Source organism: Pseudopipra pipra, chromosome 16 (assembly GCF_036250125.1).
Source record: "Pseudopipra pipra isolate bDixPip1 chromosome 16, bDixPip1.hap1, whole genome shotgun sequence".
NCBI lineage: Eukaryota > Metazoa > Chordata > Aves > Passeriformes > Pipridae > Pseudopipra > Pseudopipra pipra.
In genome coordinates, this window is record NC_087564.1 from 5,200,579 (window position 1) to 5,214,850 (window position 14,272).

At 39.8% G+C, this 14,272-nt stretch overlaps 1 protein-coding gene across 2 annotated transcripts; it reads left to right on the forward strand.

Annotated features, from left to right (window-relative positions):
• The first annotated feature begins 1,452 nt into the window (after window positions 1–1,452).
• METTL22 (methyltransferase 22, Kin17 lysine) lies at window positions 1,453–13,252 on the forward strand. Of its 2 annotated transcripts, none has more exons than XM_064672778.1 (11): window positions 1,453–1,554; window positions 3,278–3,622; window positions 5,945–6,295; window positions 6,668–6,708; window positions 6,794–6,938; window positions 7,406–7,477; window positions 8,104–8,157; window positions 8,892–8,972; window positions 9,759–9,861; window positions 10,638–10,806; window positions 12,348–13,252. In XM_064672778.1, exons 2-11 carry the CDS (start codon window positions 3,400–3,402, stop codon window positions 12,381–12,383), a joined length of 1,275 nt encoding a protein of 424 aa, XP_064528848.1. In that variant the 5' UTR covers window positions 1,453–1,554; window positions 3,278–3,399; the 3' UTR covers window positions 12,384–13,252. The 2 variants fall into 2 exon arrangements, with proteins under 2 accessions (XP_064528848.1, XP_064528847.1); XM_064672777.1 differs by lacking the exon at window positions 1,453–1,554 and adding an exon at window positions 1,562–1,797.
• Window positions 13,253–14,272: the final 1,020 nt, after the last annotated feature.

Consider the following 14,272-nt stretch of genomic DNA (forward strand, 5'->3'; position numbering starts at 1 on the left):
ATGTGGTATGATGTGACTAAGGGATACTCTTGAGTTTCTTTCTTTAAGCAAATTGACAGCTCACATGGCTGTGGGGAAGATAGGAAATGTAGCTGAGGTGCATCCTTAAAAAAAAAAAAGAGGTAGATGTCGGGAATTTGCTGCCAAAGCCCCCTTGTGTGTAGTACAGAAATTGCATCTCCCTAAACAACTATCATTATCACCCACATTACAATGGTAAAGCAGCCGGACTGGCTCCTTTATGGCCTTCCGCAGCCACAAGATGTTCCTGCTTTGCCTAATAATTATGCATATTGTGAAACTACGTAGCAGCATTATGTAGAAAAGAAATTATGGCAGCTCCATTTCTCACATAATGTACCTTTGTGTTCAAAAGCTCCCGTGTAGTGCAGTGAAACATTCACCCTTTAGCTCCTCTAGCAATACTTAAGTCCGTGTGCCAGTAAGTGTCTCCTGCTGCAAACTGGCAGGATTTTCCAACAAATAAAAACTGCTTTTCCTGCAGATTGTTAGCACTTTACAGCAGTGGGAACATGCCAGCAGAGAGAGACTGCAGTAATAATTTATGTGGCAGTGTATCACCATGGGAAGTAAAATAATGTTCTGCTCTTTCACAGGAGCCAGATAAAAGGAGAACAAATCTCCAAAGCATTTTTTGACAGATGTTCATCCAACAGAATTCCCTACAGAAACTCCAAGCAGAGAACTGAATGGCTTGCTGCGTTTTCCATTCCATTGCCACTCAACACTCTTGGCTGTAAAAACAGGGAAAGATTACTTCATTCTTTTAATAATTCTTAGCCTTTGTTGAAGGATGCAGATCATGAGAAGCAGATACCCAGAAACAGACACAGAATATGCATTACATTCCATGGGGTTTTTTGAACACTGACTCTTTAAGTCTTTCTTCCCCACAAGCATCTATTCAAGAAAAATACAAGCATCATCTGTAGCAAAGGTCCAAAATGTAGATACTAACTCCGCGAGTTAGACAAATTTCTGTTATTAAATCATTCCAAAGCACTCTGGTTATGGTGCTTCTGCTCAACACCTAACTCAGTCTTCTGTTCCTTTCACCTGGTTCGTGACTAATTAAAAACTGCAGAATTAAGCAACTACCCCAAAACAAGTGAGCACATACTGCTGTTGCTCCAGCTAATCTTACGGCGATAGTAGAATTCTGGCATTATCTGGACTAAGGAAGAAACGCCTATTTGCCTCCGCAGTGTTTTTCCATTTTCGCTTTCAAGCCGTTTGGAATGTTTTTGCACGGAATCGCACACGGAAAACGCAACACGGCGAGAGATGCTGAAACCAATTAATAAAAGAACGCGATAAGAAACGTGGGTTTTAAACCCCGGAAACCACTCCTGCGGAACCTTTAGCGCAAGGCAGCTGGCGCTGATTTTTTTTTTCACCCGGGTTTAGCCGGTGACTCTCAGATTAAGAACTCCCCCATCGCGGGAGGCACCGCCCGGGCCCGCGGGGGCCGCCGGGCAGCGGCGTCAGCGGAAGGGGCGGACGGAGCCGCTGCCCCGGCAGCGACCGAGGGAGGTGCTGGTGGGGCCGGGGCAGGCGGGATCTGCCTGGGAGGGACACGGGACAGGCAGGACCTGTCCCCCCGTAGCGCCCGGTCCCGGTCCGGAGGAGCGGGAGCCCCGCGCCCGGCGCGTCCCCGGCGGCGGGAGCGCTGCGGTCTGAGCCCCGCGGCAGCTCCTGCGCCCAGTCCCGCGGGCAAAGGGCGGCTCGGGAGGGGGAGCAGGTCTTGGAGAGGTTGATAGAACTGCATAACTGCAGGTACAGGGGCTGCCTGTAAAGCTCGGAGCGTTTTAAGCGTGTGTATGTGTGTCCAGCAGAGAGCGAAGTTGGTCAAGGGTCAGGAGCATCTCTCTTAGGAGCGGGGCCTCTTCAGCCTGGAGAAGGGGTGCCTGAGAGGCGACCTTATGAATGTTTGTCAGTGTCTAAAGGGTGGGTGTCAGAGGATGGACCAGGTATCTAATATGAGGTATCTAATGTGAAGGGAGGTGTCAGAGGATGGACCAGGCTCTGCTCGGTGGTGCCGAGCAATAGGACAACAGGCATCGGGCAGGAGCTGATGCCCAGGAAATTCCCCCTGAACATAAGGAAGAAGTTCTTTCCTGTGCAGTGACCGAGCACTGAAACGGATCACCCAGAGAGGGCGTGCAGTCTCCCTCCCTGTGGATACTTCAGAATCGTCTGGATGCAAACCTGTGCCGTGTGCTCTGGGATGACGCTGCTGGAGCAGGGAGGTTGGACCAGATGACCCACTCTGGTCCCTTCCAACCTGACCCATTCTGTGATCTTGTTCAAGAACAATCAGATAACAGAAAATTTAGCATAATCTTCCAAGGCATTAATGCCAACATAGGAAATGGCATCAGCGGTTTTTGAGGAGTGTTAGGGGTGCTCATAGCTGGTGAGACCCAAGTGTCTTTGCTGACTGAATAATTCATGTAGTGCTTGATGATTTGCATGTGTGATCTAAGCTTTTTCTAAGTTTTTTTAGAAACTTAAAAAACTTTTTTTTAACGTTTTTAAAGACACAAATTTCACTTTCAGATCTACAGTTCACGTTCCCTTTCACAAAATGCCAGGTTTTGTAGAACATAGGGAAATCAATGTCCTCTGTATTTTTCCATTCATAAGAGGTAATTCCCTTGTTCATGGTGTGGGATAGAGACAGCTGAGCCTTGGATGTGAGGTAGCGAGGATGGTTTCAGGTGTTGGATTTTTTTCTATGGAAGAATAAAGAGTGTCAAAGATGGAAGACATTAACTGCCCAGTTAGTGGGGGTTTCTAAAGGGAACTGAATTTTCTCCAGGAAGAGCACATACTCCTTTTGGGAAGTTTGGGAGACTAACCTGTGATACAACATTTGATAATACTGCCTGTTTCTAAGAAAATTCAGAGATTTCTATGAACACCTTTAAGATAGATCCCTTAAACCAGTGAAGTTGTGCACATAAGGCCTTATTTCCTTTGAATACCTTGATTTAGCACTCATGGTAACATTTGCTTTTTTCGGGGGGAAGTTGTTTTTAGCACAAGTTAGCAGTTCTTCCTAAAATATGCAGTGTCTGCCACTGCACTACTGAGAGTTATGTATTGATGATTCTTTGGAGCACAGTAAAGGGAGCACTGGAGCATTGCAGCTTTGTTGGGCAGTGTAATCTGATTTTTATCTTCTGAAAAACTGCTGGAGCAACGTTCAAACGGTGTCAGGAGATCGCTAAAAGCTGCCTGTGTTTTGTTTTAGCTTGAATATCCTGATGAGCAACTTGCTGTCTTACTGGAGCATGGAGCTGGCACGGTCACCTCTCACCTGGGGTCTCCTCAGGAATGCTGTGAGGTTACCTGGCTGAGTAAAGCTGTTCCTGGATGCCTGTTAACAGAAGAGTGTCCAATCCCTCTGGGACAGCACTACACAGGGGACTGTATGGGCTGTGTTGTTGTTCCTCTCAGCAGCACATCATGGTAGATGTACCAGAGAAGGAGATGGATAACCCCACGTTCAGGAGTGACACTGTGCTGTCTGATGTTCACCTGCACTGCCCAAACAAAAGACACCTCATGGTACGACTGAATGCAGTTGGACAGCCAGGTAGGGTTATGCTTAGACTGGTGGAGCTGTATTTTAACTGTACTCATGTCTTTGTAATGGCTCAATCCTACTTTGAGTGGTTGATATTAATAATTACGTATTTTAAGCAGTTATAAGCCAAATCACCTCCTACTGAGTCCTTAAGAAGAGGGCTGGCTGGATTCTCCTCCTGAAATTAACTCCAGAAATGAAAACAATGTAGAATTTGTAGACAGCCTATCTTAACAAATACTTTCTGAGAAGTAGTAACGGAATTAACTTGCTTGCAGATTTAATTTTATTTATTTATTTGTCCATTGAGCTATAATGTCAATATAGCACTTTGGGAATCATGATAAAAAGTTGGGATGTTTCTTATATATAAACGTGGGGTTATCCCTGGGGTAATTTAAGTGTAAAGTAAAAATTATCAGTAATTAATTTATTAATTTTAATAAAATCTTTATGTGACGATTTATTGATCATTTACTGTCTATTGCAGGGGAGCCTAACAGCTTTGTTTGGGGGGTTTTTTTGTTTGTTTGTTTTTAAAAATTGTCAACAGGAAAACTCAGAATAGCAATGGCTTTGACTGACACAGAAATTGAAGAGTCAAGGCTGTAGTGGAATGAGTTGGCAAATGCCCCTGGCTGATTGCCAGCTTGTAGGTTGCTATAAAGTTGTCAAGGAAAGTGACCTTAAAGCTCCTGGTAAAATGTTCTGTGGAAAAGTCCTGCTGTGACAGAAGTGTTAATTGTTTCTTCAAACCAAGTTGTGACATAAAAAGAGTAACTTTTGCAGCTGTTCTGGCACATGACAGGGTTAAAAGTGATAAAAGTAGGCCTGTCAAAAGCCTGACAAAGAAGTGAATAATAATTTTAACCCTGATCAGGTCAAAACCAGGCAATCAATGCTGTGGTGTGTCTTCATGCTGTTTGACATTTGTTTGCTGCGATTTTGTTCGATGCAAAGAACCTTTCAACAGAATGAAATGACAGCATCTTCTACCTACTCTGAATGAGCTTGGTCTGGGAAATTCCTCTTGTTATGGAGACAAGAATTGGGTTGTGGTGTGACAGCTTTTACTCTAACAAATGCAAGGACAATCTGCCACTGCCATTCTGCTGTATTTTAGGGAAGTTTATGGGGTTTAGGCTCTTCTCCTTTGTGTCAGTTTTCCCTTAAAATTTTTGAATGCCATAGAACGTGCAGGGGATCAGAATGGGCATGGAGAACAAAAGCATTTCCTTCATTGACTGCGTCCTCTAAGTTGCTAAATACCCAAAACACTTTAATCTGGCCATCATGCAAACAGTAGATGAGTTTAAAAATCTCTCGTGCTGGGACAGGCAATGAAGATTTTATTATATCTAGAGAAAATGGTCTTCCCTAGAGAGAAACTTTGGTCAGATTACAGCAGACCAACCCTGAATGTCTTGCGTGCTTCCTAAAGAAACTGGAACAGAACTTCACAAATTGGGAAATTGTCAAAAGCAGTGGTGGCAAGCACTTTATTTCTTCCCTTTTGTTGTGAATGAACATAGATGGAAGGACTATGGAATGTTTGTTCTTCCTTGTGTGTGGTATTCAGACAGTACAGATTCCTTTAATTAAAATCGCAAGGTCCATGTTCTGATAACTTAAAATTTTAATAGACAATGATGTCACTGGGTGATTGTTGCAAAATATTTTTTGATTATTTGGTCTTTGAGAACAATGGCTTAAGTCATCAGCTTGAAGACTTTTAAAGCAGTTATTAAGGTGTCAGCGTGTTCTGGCTTTCTCAAGTGTCTCCTGTGCACTTACTTCTGCTCTCTCATACTGAGCCAGTTTCAAGGCTTCAAGTTGCTTGAATTCCTAAAGACTTTTAAAACAGTTAAAAAAAAAATCTGCTTGCTTTTTACTAGAACACTCTTGTTTCTTACAAGGCAGGGATCTTAACCAGAAAAACCCAAATTCTAACTTCTATTAATTCTGCTTTCAACTTGATTTGAACTTGTCTGAACAGAAGAACTTTTGGAGGACGTAAGAAACCATCTCTTCTGCCAGTTGTTAAAATAAGTGTTACTAAATCAGATTAAAATGTCTTTGGTGACTGCAGAGATGCTGAGTCAGCCAGTAGACTGTGGAAGTGCCTCATTTATTTCTACTGACAGAACTTAATAACAGAAATAGTTCTTCGTTGCAAATAGAACTGTATTTCAAGTAATGTGTGTAGTTTTTTAACACCTAGATTTTTAATATGTGAAACACATACCAGAATTTCATTTGTGTGGAAATTGTGCATAGATTCTGTCTTATCTGGTGTTAACTTTCCCTCCCTGCCCCACTGTGTTCTTACAGTATTCCTGTCATATTTCAAACTCCTTTGGAACACAGAAGATTTGGCATCTGAGAAACACATGGAAGAAGTTAAAACAGGAAGAGAACACCAGTACAGAGGTGGAGATGAACTGTGTGACAAGGACAGGAGTAACCTGAAAAAGGAAAGAGAATTAAATAGTGAAGGAGTAGAAGCTCTGCTGGATGATGATGGAGACTTGGAAGTGGTCAGAAGGCCTCGAAGGGCCTCTGATTTAGAAGCAGAGGATCTTTTGAGGGATATAGTGTGCCCTGTAATTCTGATGAAAGGGAGAGAAGATGCTTTTGAAGATGAAGAGCGAGAATGCACCTGCAGTGATGTTGTTAAAATAGGTAAATAATAGTCAAGGAGAAATGGGGTAAATATGTTTGTGTAAAACAAAAATAGGTTTTCCTTAGAAATGGAATAGTAGTTGTTCAGTGAAAAAAGATAGTAATCATAATACTATGATACTGCAAATATTTTTACATTTAGTTTTATTCCTCTAGAAGTGATTTGGGCAGTTGTATGCATACCATGGGAAACTCAGTACTCCTTGGGTAGATTTGGGGTTTGGCATTATCTGCCATTATTATGTAGAGTGAAGGGTGTTGAGTTCTATATTTGAAAGAGAAGCATGACTTGAGTTTCAAACTTGCCACTATGGAACTTGATTCGAACAACGTTTTGAGATAATTATTTCTGCTCTGCTTTCATTTCCACAGAACATACTATGGCAACCCCCTTAGAAGATGTTGGTAAACAAGTATGTGTTCTGCCTTGGACTATCTTGCTGTTCATGGGTGGTGCTTCAGAATTTACTGAGTTTTAACTGCTGCTCTTCTCCCCAGGTCTGGCGTGCAGCCTTTCTTCTTGCTGATTACATCCTGTTTAAACGGGACACATTCAGATGTTGCTCAGTGCTTGAGCTTGGAGGTGGCACTGGAATTACAAGTATTATCATGGGAACAGTTGCCAAGAGAGTTTATTGCACAGGTAAGGCAGTTATTTTCAGTTAAATATTTTCATAGAACTTCATGAAGCAGTGCTTTCATACTCATATGTACAGTTTTAGTCAATAATTTTATTAATGTGTGTCAAGTTGTGTTATTTACTAAAAAATAACAGGAACTTTCTCAAGGTTTGAGAAAGCAGCACTGCTTTTAAGCACAAGGGTTTAAAAGCAAGATATGTTGCTGTGAACTCAAGATAGATCCCTCTCCTACCTATTTTAATCTGGACACACTAACTTCTTTCTTCAAGGGTGCCTCAGAGCTTAGTACTGAAATACAGAAGGAAGGGAAGGATACAAGGGAAGCAATCCTCAGTGGATAGAGTTGCTCTGAATTGTCCTTAATCTCATCAGCTTGAGAGAAACTTCAAGTATTAGTCTGAGAGGTCAAGGGCATACACACCCCATACCGAATATTCTTATTTTTAATTGCATTATCACTGTTTTCCAGATGTTGGTGAAGATCTTCTGGCCATGTGTGAGCAAAATGTTGCATTAAACAAACACCTCATAGAGCCAGGAGGTAAGTGCTGTATAGTCAGTGGTTGTGCAATTGCCTATATGTGAACTGCTTTGGGATTAAACAGCACAGTCACTGCCTACCCAGCACATCCACATGTGCAGGTGTGTTTTTGTTTTTTGTGTGGTTTAAAGTGACATAAAGAAAGATGCAAGATACCTCTGTGTGGCCCATAGTGGGACAGCTTCCTTTTGAGAAGAGCAAAATACTTACCCTTTCTCTGGGCATCATTTTAGACCAGCTGTGGTTCCTGCACAGTCACAGTGTGAGTTGCTCTGAGGTCCTTGGGAGCATCACAGAAGTGCAGGTGCCAGGGGCCACATAAACAGGGTGTAAATGGCAGAGGCAGAACTCTGGGAAGAAGTATTTTGTGGGTGAGACGTGTCAAAGAGAACAGAGGTTGCCTTTCTGATCTTGCATTCTGTTCTCTCGAGAGTGGGTGACTGGTTTTGATTTAATGGTTGGGTTCTGATTTAAAGTAGATGATTTGAAGTTCAACTTCACTTGTTTCATATGTCCTCGTAACAGATCTTCATCATTTGTTTCAGTACAGGTTTTGACTGTTTACTTTTGCTCAGGTACTCTCTCAAAGGCCATTTGTGACTGATGTGGTCTTTCTTCACCCACAGGAGGGGAAGTTAAAGTGAAAGAACTGGACTGGCTGAAAGATGAATTCTGCACTGGTAGGTGGTTACAATGGGTCCTTTCAGATAGGGCTGGGTGTTCTGTTTTTGTGGGTTTTTTTCTCTTCAGAGCCATCAAGAAAAGCTCATTCCAGCGTTTATAAAGTGAGTCCTCCAGCACACAGGCCTCTGGAAAAATAGTTGAAAGTACACCTAGTTGAAAGTACACACCAAGCTGAATTTGATGTAATGCATCTAAAAAAATAGAGCAACTATTCAAGCAAGTAGAAACATCCTTTACACATTCAAAAGCCTCTCTTGGACCTCAAAAAAAAAAAAAATTCTGGTTAATGGAAGTATCTGATACTGCAAGTTGAAAAGGCTTTATGTTTTATAGACTTTCAAATAAAGTTTCTTTTTAACAAAGTCTAAACTTTAAAAAGCATGATGAAGTAGTAAACTTAGTCAAAACTTATCCAAAGATACATTTGGGTTTTTGTTTAAAGGTGTACTTACTTCAACGTAGTTAAATCTGTGACCTTGCTACAGGGTAGTAATTGATTGTAAATTCTGAAGTGGAAATTCTGTGCTTGCCAGTCAGCCTTGGGAGGGTTGGAATCCACAGGGAAAGCAGAGCACTGCAGGGAACTTCAGAGAATGACCAGAGGGAGGGTTTGGTTTTCTTTCAGTGCTGTGCTCTGAAGTAGCAGATGCCCACAGGAGTTAAGAAGTTTCTTTTCTCAAGCATCTGAGACATTTAATCACGTGCACCAAAGCCATATTCTTTCTTACAGATCCTGAAGTTCCTTACAGCTGGTCTGAAGAAGAGATTGCTGATTTGCATGATCACTGTTCTGTGATAATGGCAGCTGATGGTAGGAAAATATAAACAGTGACCTTTTCAATCAAACACTTGGGCCTTATGAGTAATGATTTAAACATACCTAATTTGCTTTTAAAATCTAATAGGTCAGATCCTTACCTAATTTGTCAAAGCTCTACCTTAAGTGTTCCTGCCTGTATTTTTCTTTCCTATAAAATTGTATTTACTTTCTGTATTAACAATGGCAGAACAGATGTTGCAAACTACTTTCCTTTGGTGTGGTAATTATTCGTGACTAAATAAATTACTCAACATAATCACAGGCAAGTGAATTTGACTTTCAGAAGTCCTGTGTTGTCTTACCATTATGTAGTGTCAGATAAATTCTGTGCAAATAATGATAAATAGGTGGTTAGACCAAGATTTTCCGTAATGTGAAAAACAGTTTCAGATGCTGCACTTCCCCATAGAGTCTATGCCTTTGGTTTGGTTGTTTTGTAAGAAATGAGGTCCTATGTGCTGGGATATCTTGTGTTCTTTAGCTCTGCAGTAAGATTATTTACAGGCTGAGAAAAATCTTGTTAAAGTTTTGTAAGTTGTCTGAAAGTGATTCCCACTCATACAAGAGAACACTTAAAGAAAGCTTGACATAAAGAGCAGCAGTGACTATTACAGGGTCAGTTATTGCCAATAAAAACATACTTCAGCACTTAGTTAAATAGTGACTTGCTTGATTAGAATAGTCAGACTAAGGCCTGTTTTTGTTTCATACCTGAAGCTTAAGTAAACAATACACTTCAATATACATATTTTATGCTGTTAATCTTTTTTCTTGTAGTGTTCTATGATGACGACCTGACAGATGCCTTGTTCAGAACGTTGCATAGAATCACACACAGCTTGAGAAATTCTTGCACAGTTTACTTGGCATTAGAAAAGAGGTAAGTATTACCAAGAACTTAAAATAAAAAGCACTAAAAACGTTGCATGCTTTCTTTATTTGGAAGAAACATCTGTTTTAGTTGAAGGTTGGCTTCTAATTTTCACTGTTGATGCCAGTATAGGCTCAGGACAAGCACTTATTTTTATGCATGCTTAATTTTTATCAGTTCAGAATCTGAGTTTTACAAGAGTATGACTTTTGTTGTCCTGCCTTTGTCTTGTATGGGATAATCTCTGTGCAAATAAAGATAAATAGGTGGCTAGGTTGATGTGTTCTATAATACCTGACAACATTTGTTATATATTTTTGAGATCATGGAGTGGAATGAAGGGGCTTGGAATAAGGATATATATTTCCCAGCTTTAGTGCCTCTAGAACGATTTCCCTTGCTTTCTTTGAAGGAATCATTGAATGCTTTCATTTGTTGGAGTCCATTCATAAACTAATATACAGATAGGCTTTGCTTAAATCTCTGGAGATATGTAGCAATAGCTAGTCCTATGATGTGGTGCCAAGTGTTTGTCCAGGAAGCCAAGACAATGATTCTGTTTGGCAAAGTGCCTTAAAATCCATGGAAGGATTCATGCAAGAGTTATTGTGTATTGATGCTAACATAAGTCTTGTCAGCTTTTCAGGAATTGGGGGGGTGTACATTTTTTGGCTGTTGAAGGGAGTTAATTATGCTGGGAAGACCCACTTATCTGAGCAAAGTTACACACCCATTTAAGATGACCGTATGGGAGAGATGTTTTAAATTAAATATTCTCTTGCCAGGCTGAACTTCACTTTAAGACATATGGACGTTACATGTGAAGCCTACAGTCACTTTAGAAATAATCTGAATGATTTGGAGAACCTTCAAGATAGAAAAATTAAATATACTGTGGAGCCCATTAAGGCTGATTTCTGCCAGTTTCTTGTTTATGAACGAATTGAGCAGTTGGTAAGTGACATTCATGAAAATAAATGTAATGTGTCAGGCTAATCATCTCAAATTAGTATTCAGCTGTTGACTTGACGTGAAGTAAGAACAGGAGAATAAACATTACTTTTCTTTTATTTCCACTTAGCTTTTTGTTGGTTTAAAATGGTTCTCCTTTGTGCTTACACAATCTGAACTAGGTTGACACAAGTCCTGGTTTTGGCTGGGGTAGAGTTGATTTTCTATCAGCAGCAGTAGAGTGGCTGAGACTGCACTCAGTCCCTCAAAGGATGAGGAGCTTTTACTTTGTAAAATAAAATTTTTGTGATTGACTAGAAAATTGGACCAATATCTCCTTTATTTGCTTGTAGAAGAGCTTTCATTTCATAGTTTTAGTAACTCCTTTCCCAGTTCAGGGTTCAGGAAATAATTTTCTGATACCTCTGAAGAAGTCGATTAGCTGTTAGCTTCTGTTACTCAGAAACATGTCAAATATACTATTTCTGGTTATCCAATTAGCTCACAAGCACTTATGGTTCTTTTTCTCCATTTTTTTTTCAAATTATCTGCTCTTAGGAATATTATGCAGGCTGGCTAACAGCTTGCTGGCTTCTAGAATAGTCCAATCTAACAGATCTTTTCAGGGAACTTGCAATCTTGTACAAGGATGGCAAATCGGGTACCAAGAAATAATGTAGTCAACATACTATAGCTGTGTGTGCATGTAGTAAGATTACAGGGGCCACAATTACTTCATGACATTGATTTATTTTGCTTAATGCTGATATCTTCAGGCATAAAACATTCATGCAAAACTTGTTTAAAAGTTTTACAAGCATATAAAAGTAACCTGGCTTATACCTAAAAGTGTAAACTCATTCCCTGGCTATTTGAGGAAGGCTCCTGGTCTTCGAAATACATGTATTTTTAAAATGCTTATGTTTTTATTTATCATAAAGTATATTGTCACAATTCAGGATGTCCTAGTGAAGGGTATGTTATACTCTGCTTAATAGTCTTTTGTATAGCAGATAAAGTGCATATTAATTTATTCTAAAGAAATAAAGTGATCTGGTTTTGTCCTCACTGTCCAACAGATTGAGAAGGGGTTGTGTGTTTGTATAAAACCTGCATTTCTGACACCTTGATTCCTCAGTAAATTGGGTATTTGTTCAGCTGTATTTTACCAGCATTATTGAAAGCATTTGTCAATACAGGCTAAGAAAAAGAGCGAGATTATCAATCAAAATACTGCAGAAGGTCATGCAGACCGACGAAATTATTTTAACACAAATTATCTTACACTAAATACAAATTACTTTTTTAAATCATGCTATAAGAATGAAGAAATCAATGATACTGCTCTGTTTCAAAGATAATTTGGTAGTCATTCTAGGGGATTACATAGATGGATTTAGTATTCATCCATAGATGGATACTGTCTGTGGATGGGAATGTAGGATATGTCTTAAAACTTGTCTTATAGTGGGAACGTTGAACTTTCATAATTGCAACCTACTGATCTGAGAAAATACCTGTATGTATTTTTTCTGCTCCTACAGGAATTGTGGAAGGTCATGGCTGAACACCTAACGTGACAGGCACATGAGGAAAGAGAAGATCTTTATCTAATTATAAAGGCGATTTCGATGTTTTATTAAAAAAAAGATTTTTCACCACAAGAAAAATATCTTCCTGATGGAATTGTGTTCTCAGAAAGTATTGCAGAGTTGCTTTACTTCAGCAAGTTTGGGGTTTGGCACTTGTTTTCTTGGACTTGGGCACTTGGACGTGGCTTCTTTGGTGTTTGTTTTACAAATCTGTTTCATGTGGATCTTCACAGTATGTGCTGGATGCCAGACAATGGCAGTGACACAGTGACTTGCTCTTTGGGATTGATGACTTCAGTTTTAGAGTCTGACAAAGAAGTACTGAACCTTTTCCATGTGGCTGATTTGCAGATGTCATGCATTTTCCTTTTTAGTTTTCAGAACATGGACACTGTTCTCAGTCTCATCCCAGTCCCACATTATTTGTATTTATGGACATTTGTGAAACAGTGTTCTGGGCAAGATTTATTTTGTTTTGATGAATTTTTTGAAGCAATTTGTTTATGAAACTTCTTCCTTAATTTCCAGTTGGTCCTATCTAAATCAGTCTAGTTTAGGGCCACAGTCTGAACTGAGAAGAGACAAGATGCATTTTGTTTGAGCCTCTGAAAATTTTCCACAGAGGTCTTGCATCTGTGTTGTCCTGCAGGAATTTTCAAGCTATTCTGTCTAGCCAGGTTGAGGGTGAGAAGGTACCATGTGAAATGATGTGCTACAGCTCCTTAAATGTTTGGAATTCTACCCTCAGCATATACATGTGAGGCTGGGGGGAGGAAGGTGAACAAGAATGTCTTGCCCACACAAATGGGGCCTTCAGTTTCTTAGCTTTTGGATTAAAGTACAGCATGTTGATTCAATCTCTCCCGTGTCATTATTTAAACCAAAAATCTGTACTTGATGAAATCTCTCCTGTGTTATTAATGAAACCAAAAATCTGTTTGTACTTTAATAAATTTTATGTGTACTGTTATGTTTATATCACTTTCCATATGTCCAGTGTCACGGAAATCCTTGTGCCCACTGGATTCCTCAGCATTAGGAGAGTGTTCCAGCTGGAGCTGTTCCAGCCTGGGACTGGTGGGAGTGTGCAAACATTCATTAGAAGCATGTGGTTGACTTCTTGAAAGTCTGCTTTATGTTTGGTTTAGTTCATTTGGTTTAGGTCAATTATTTCATAACCTGTTTGTGTGTATGAAGACGTATTTTTTGTGTTCTTTAATGAGATGAAAGGTTATTAGATGATGATGGACAGTCCCTGTGAGTACAGTCAAAGTAAAAATTACCGAATTAACTAATTACCTTTATTTCTTTTCAGTCTCTGTTGATGTGAAACTTTGAGAGTTGCTTTGTTGTGAATGTCTGTGTGTCGTTTTGCAGTAGAAAGGAAAGTTGTTGAATATACTTTTTGGGATACATCCTTTATATTTATCATTACTGAGTGTTCTCAAGTGTAGGTGGCTATTCTTGGGCTATACTTGTAGCTCCATCTGCTGTACAACACTTTGAGTCAAAACATTTTTACAGTTTGTTAAACACCCTGTTCCTTTCTGGTTTAACAATATTGTATTTCAGAGTAACAGTTTAGGTTGAATGAGTGGTTCTGCATTTCTCACCTAGACTTGCAGATGTGTGTACTGGAGATGAAGTTACGGTGGAAATTATCCTGAAAAAAAAGGTGGTGTTAATTACCTACTTTTTAACAGTAGCTTTAGGAGGCTGCCTCTAGCAGTTTGGAACATTCAGGAAACATTCTAGGAAAAAATGGATGTAACTTTGTGTGCGTGGTAGGGACTTTTCATTCATTAGAAGATCAGGACTTAAACTGGATCTCAAAGTTTTATAGCGGATAACTATCATGAGATTGTCTGTTCATTGAC

What these genes read in the sequence shown, in the direction of transcription:
- METTL22 (XM_064672778.1), top strand. Translation starts at nt 3,400, where the DNA reads ATGCCTGTTAACAGAAGAGTGTCCAATCCCTCTGGGACAGCACTACAC. An exon ending in TAGAAGATGTTGGTAAACAA is followed by an intron (nt 6,709 to 6,793) that starts GTATGTGTTCTG and finishes TCTTCTCCCCAG; the next exon opens with GTCTGGCGTGCAGCCTTTCT. An exon ending in ACACCTCATAGAGCCAGGAG is followed by an intron (nt 7,478 to 8,103) that starts GTAAGTGCTGTA and finishes CTTCACCCACAG; the next exon opens with GAGGGGAAGTTAAAGTGAAA.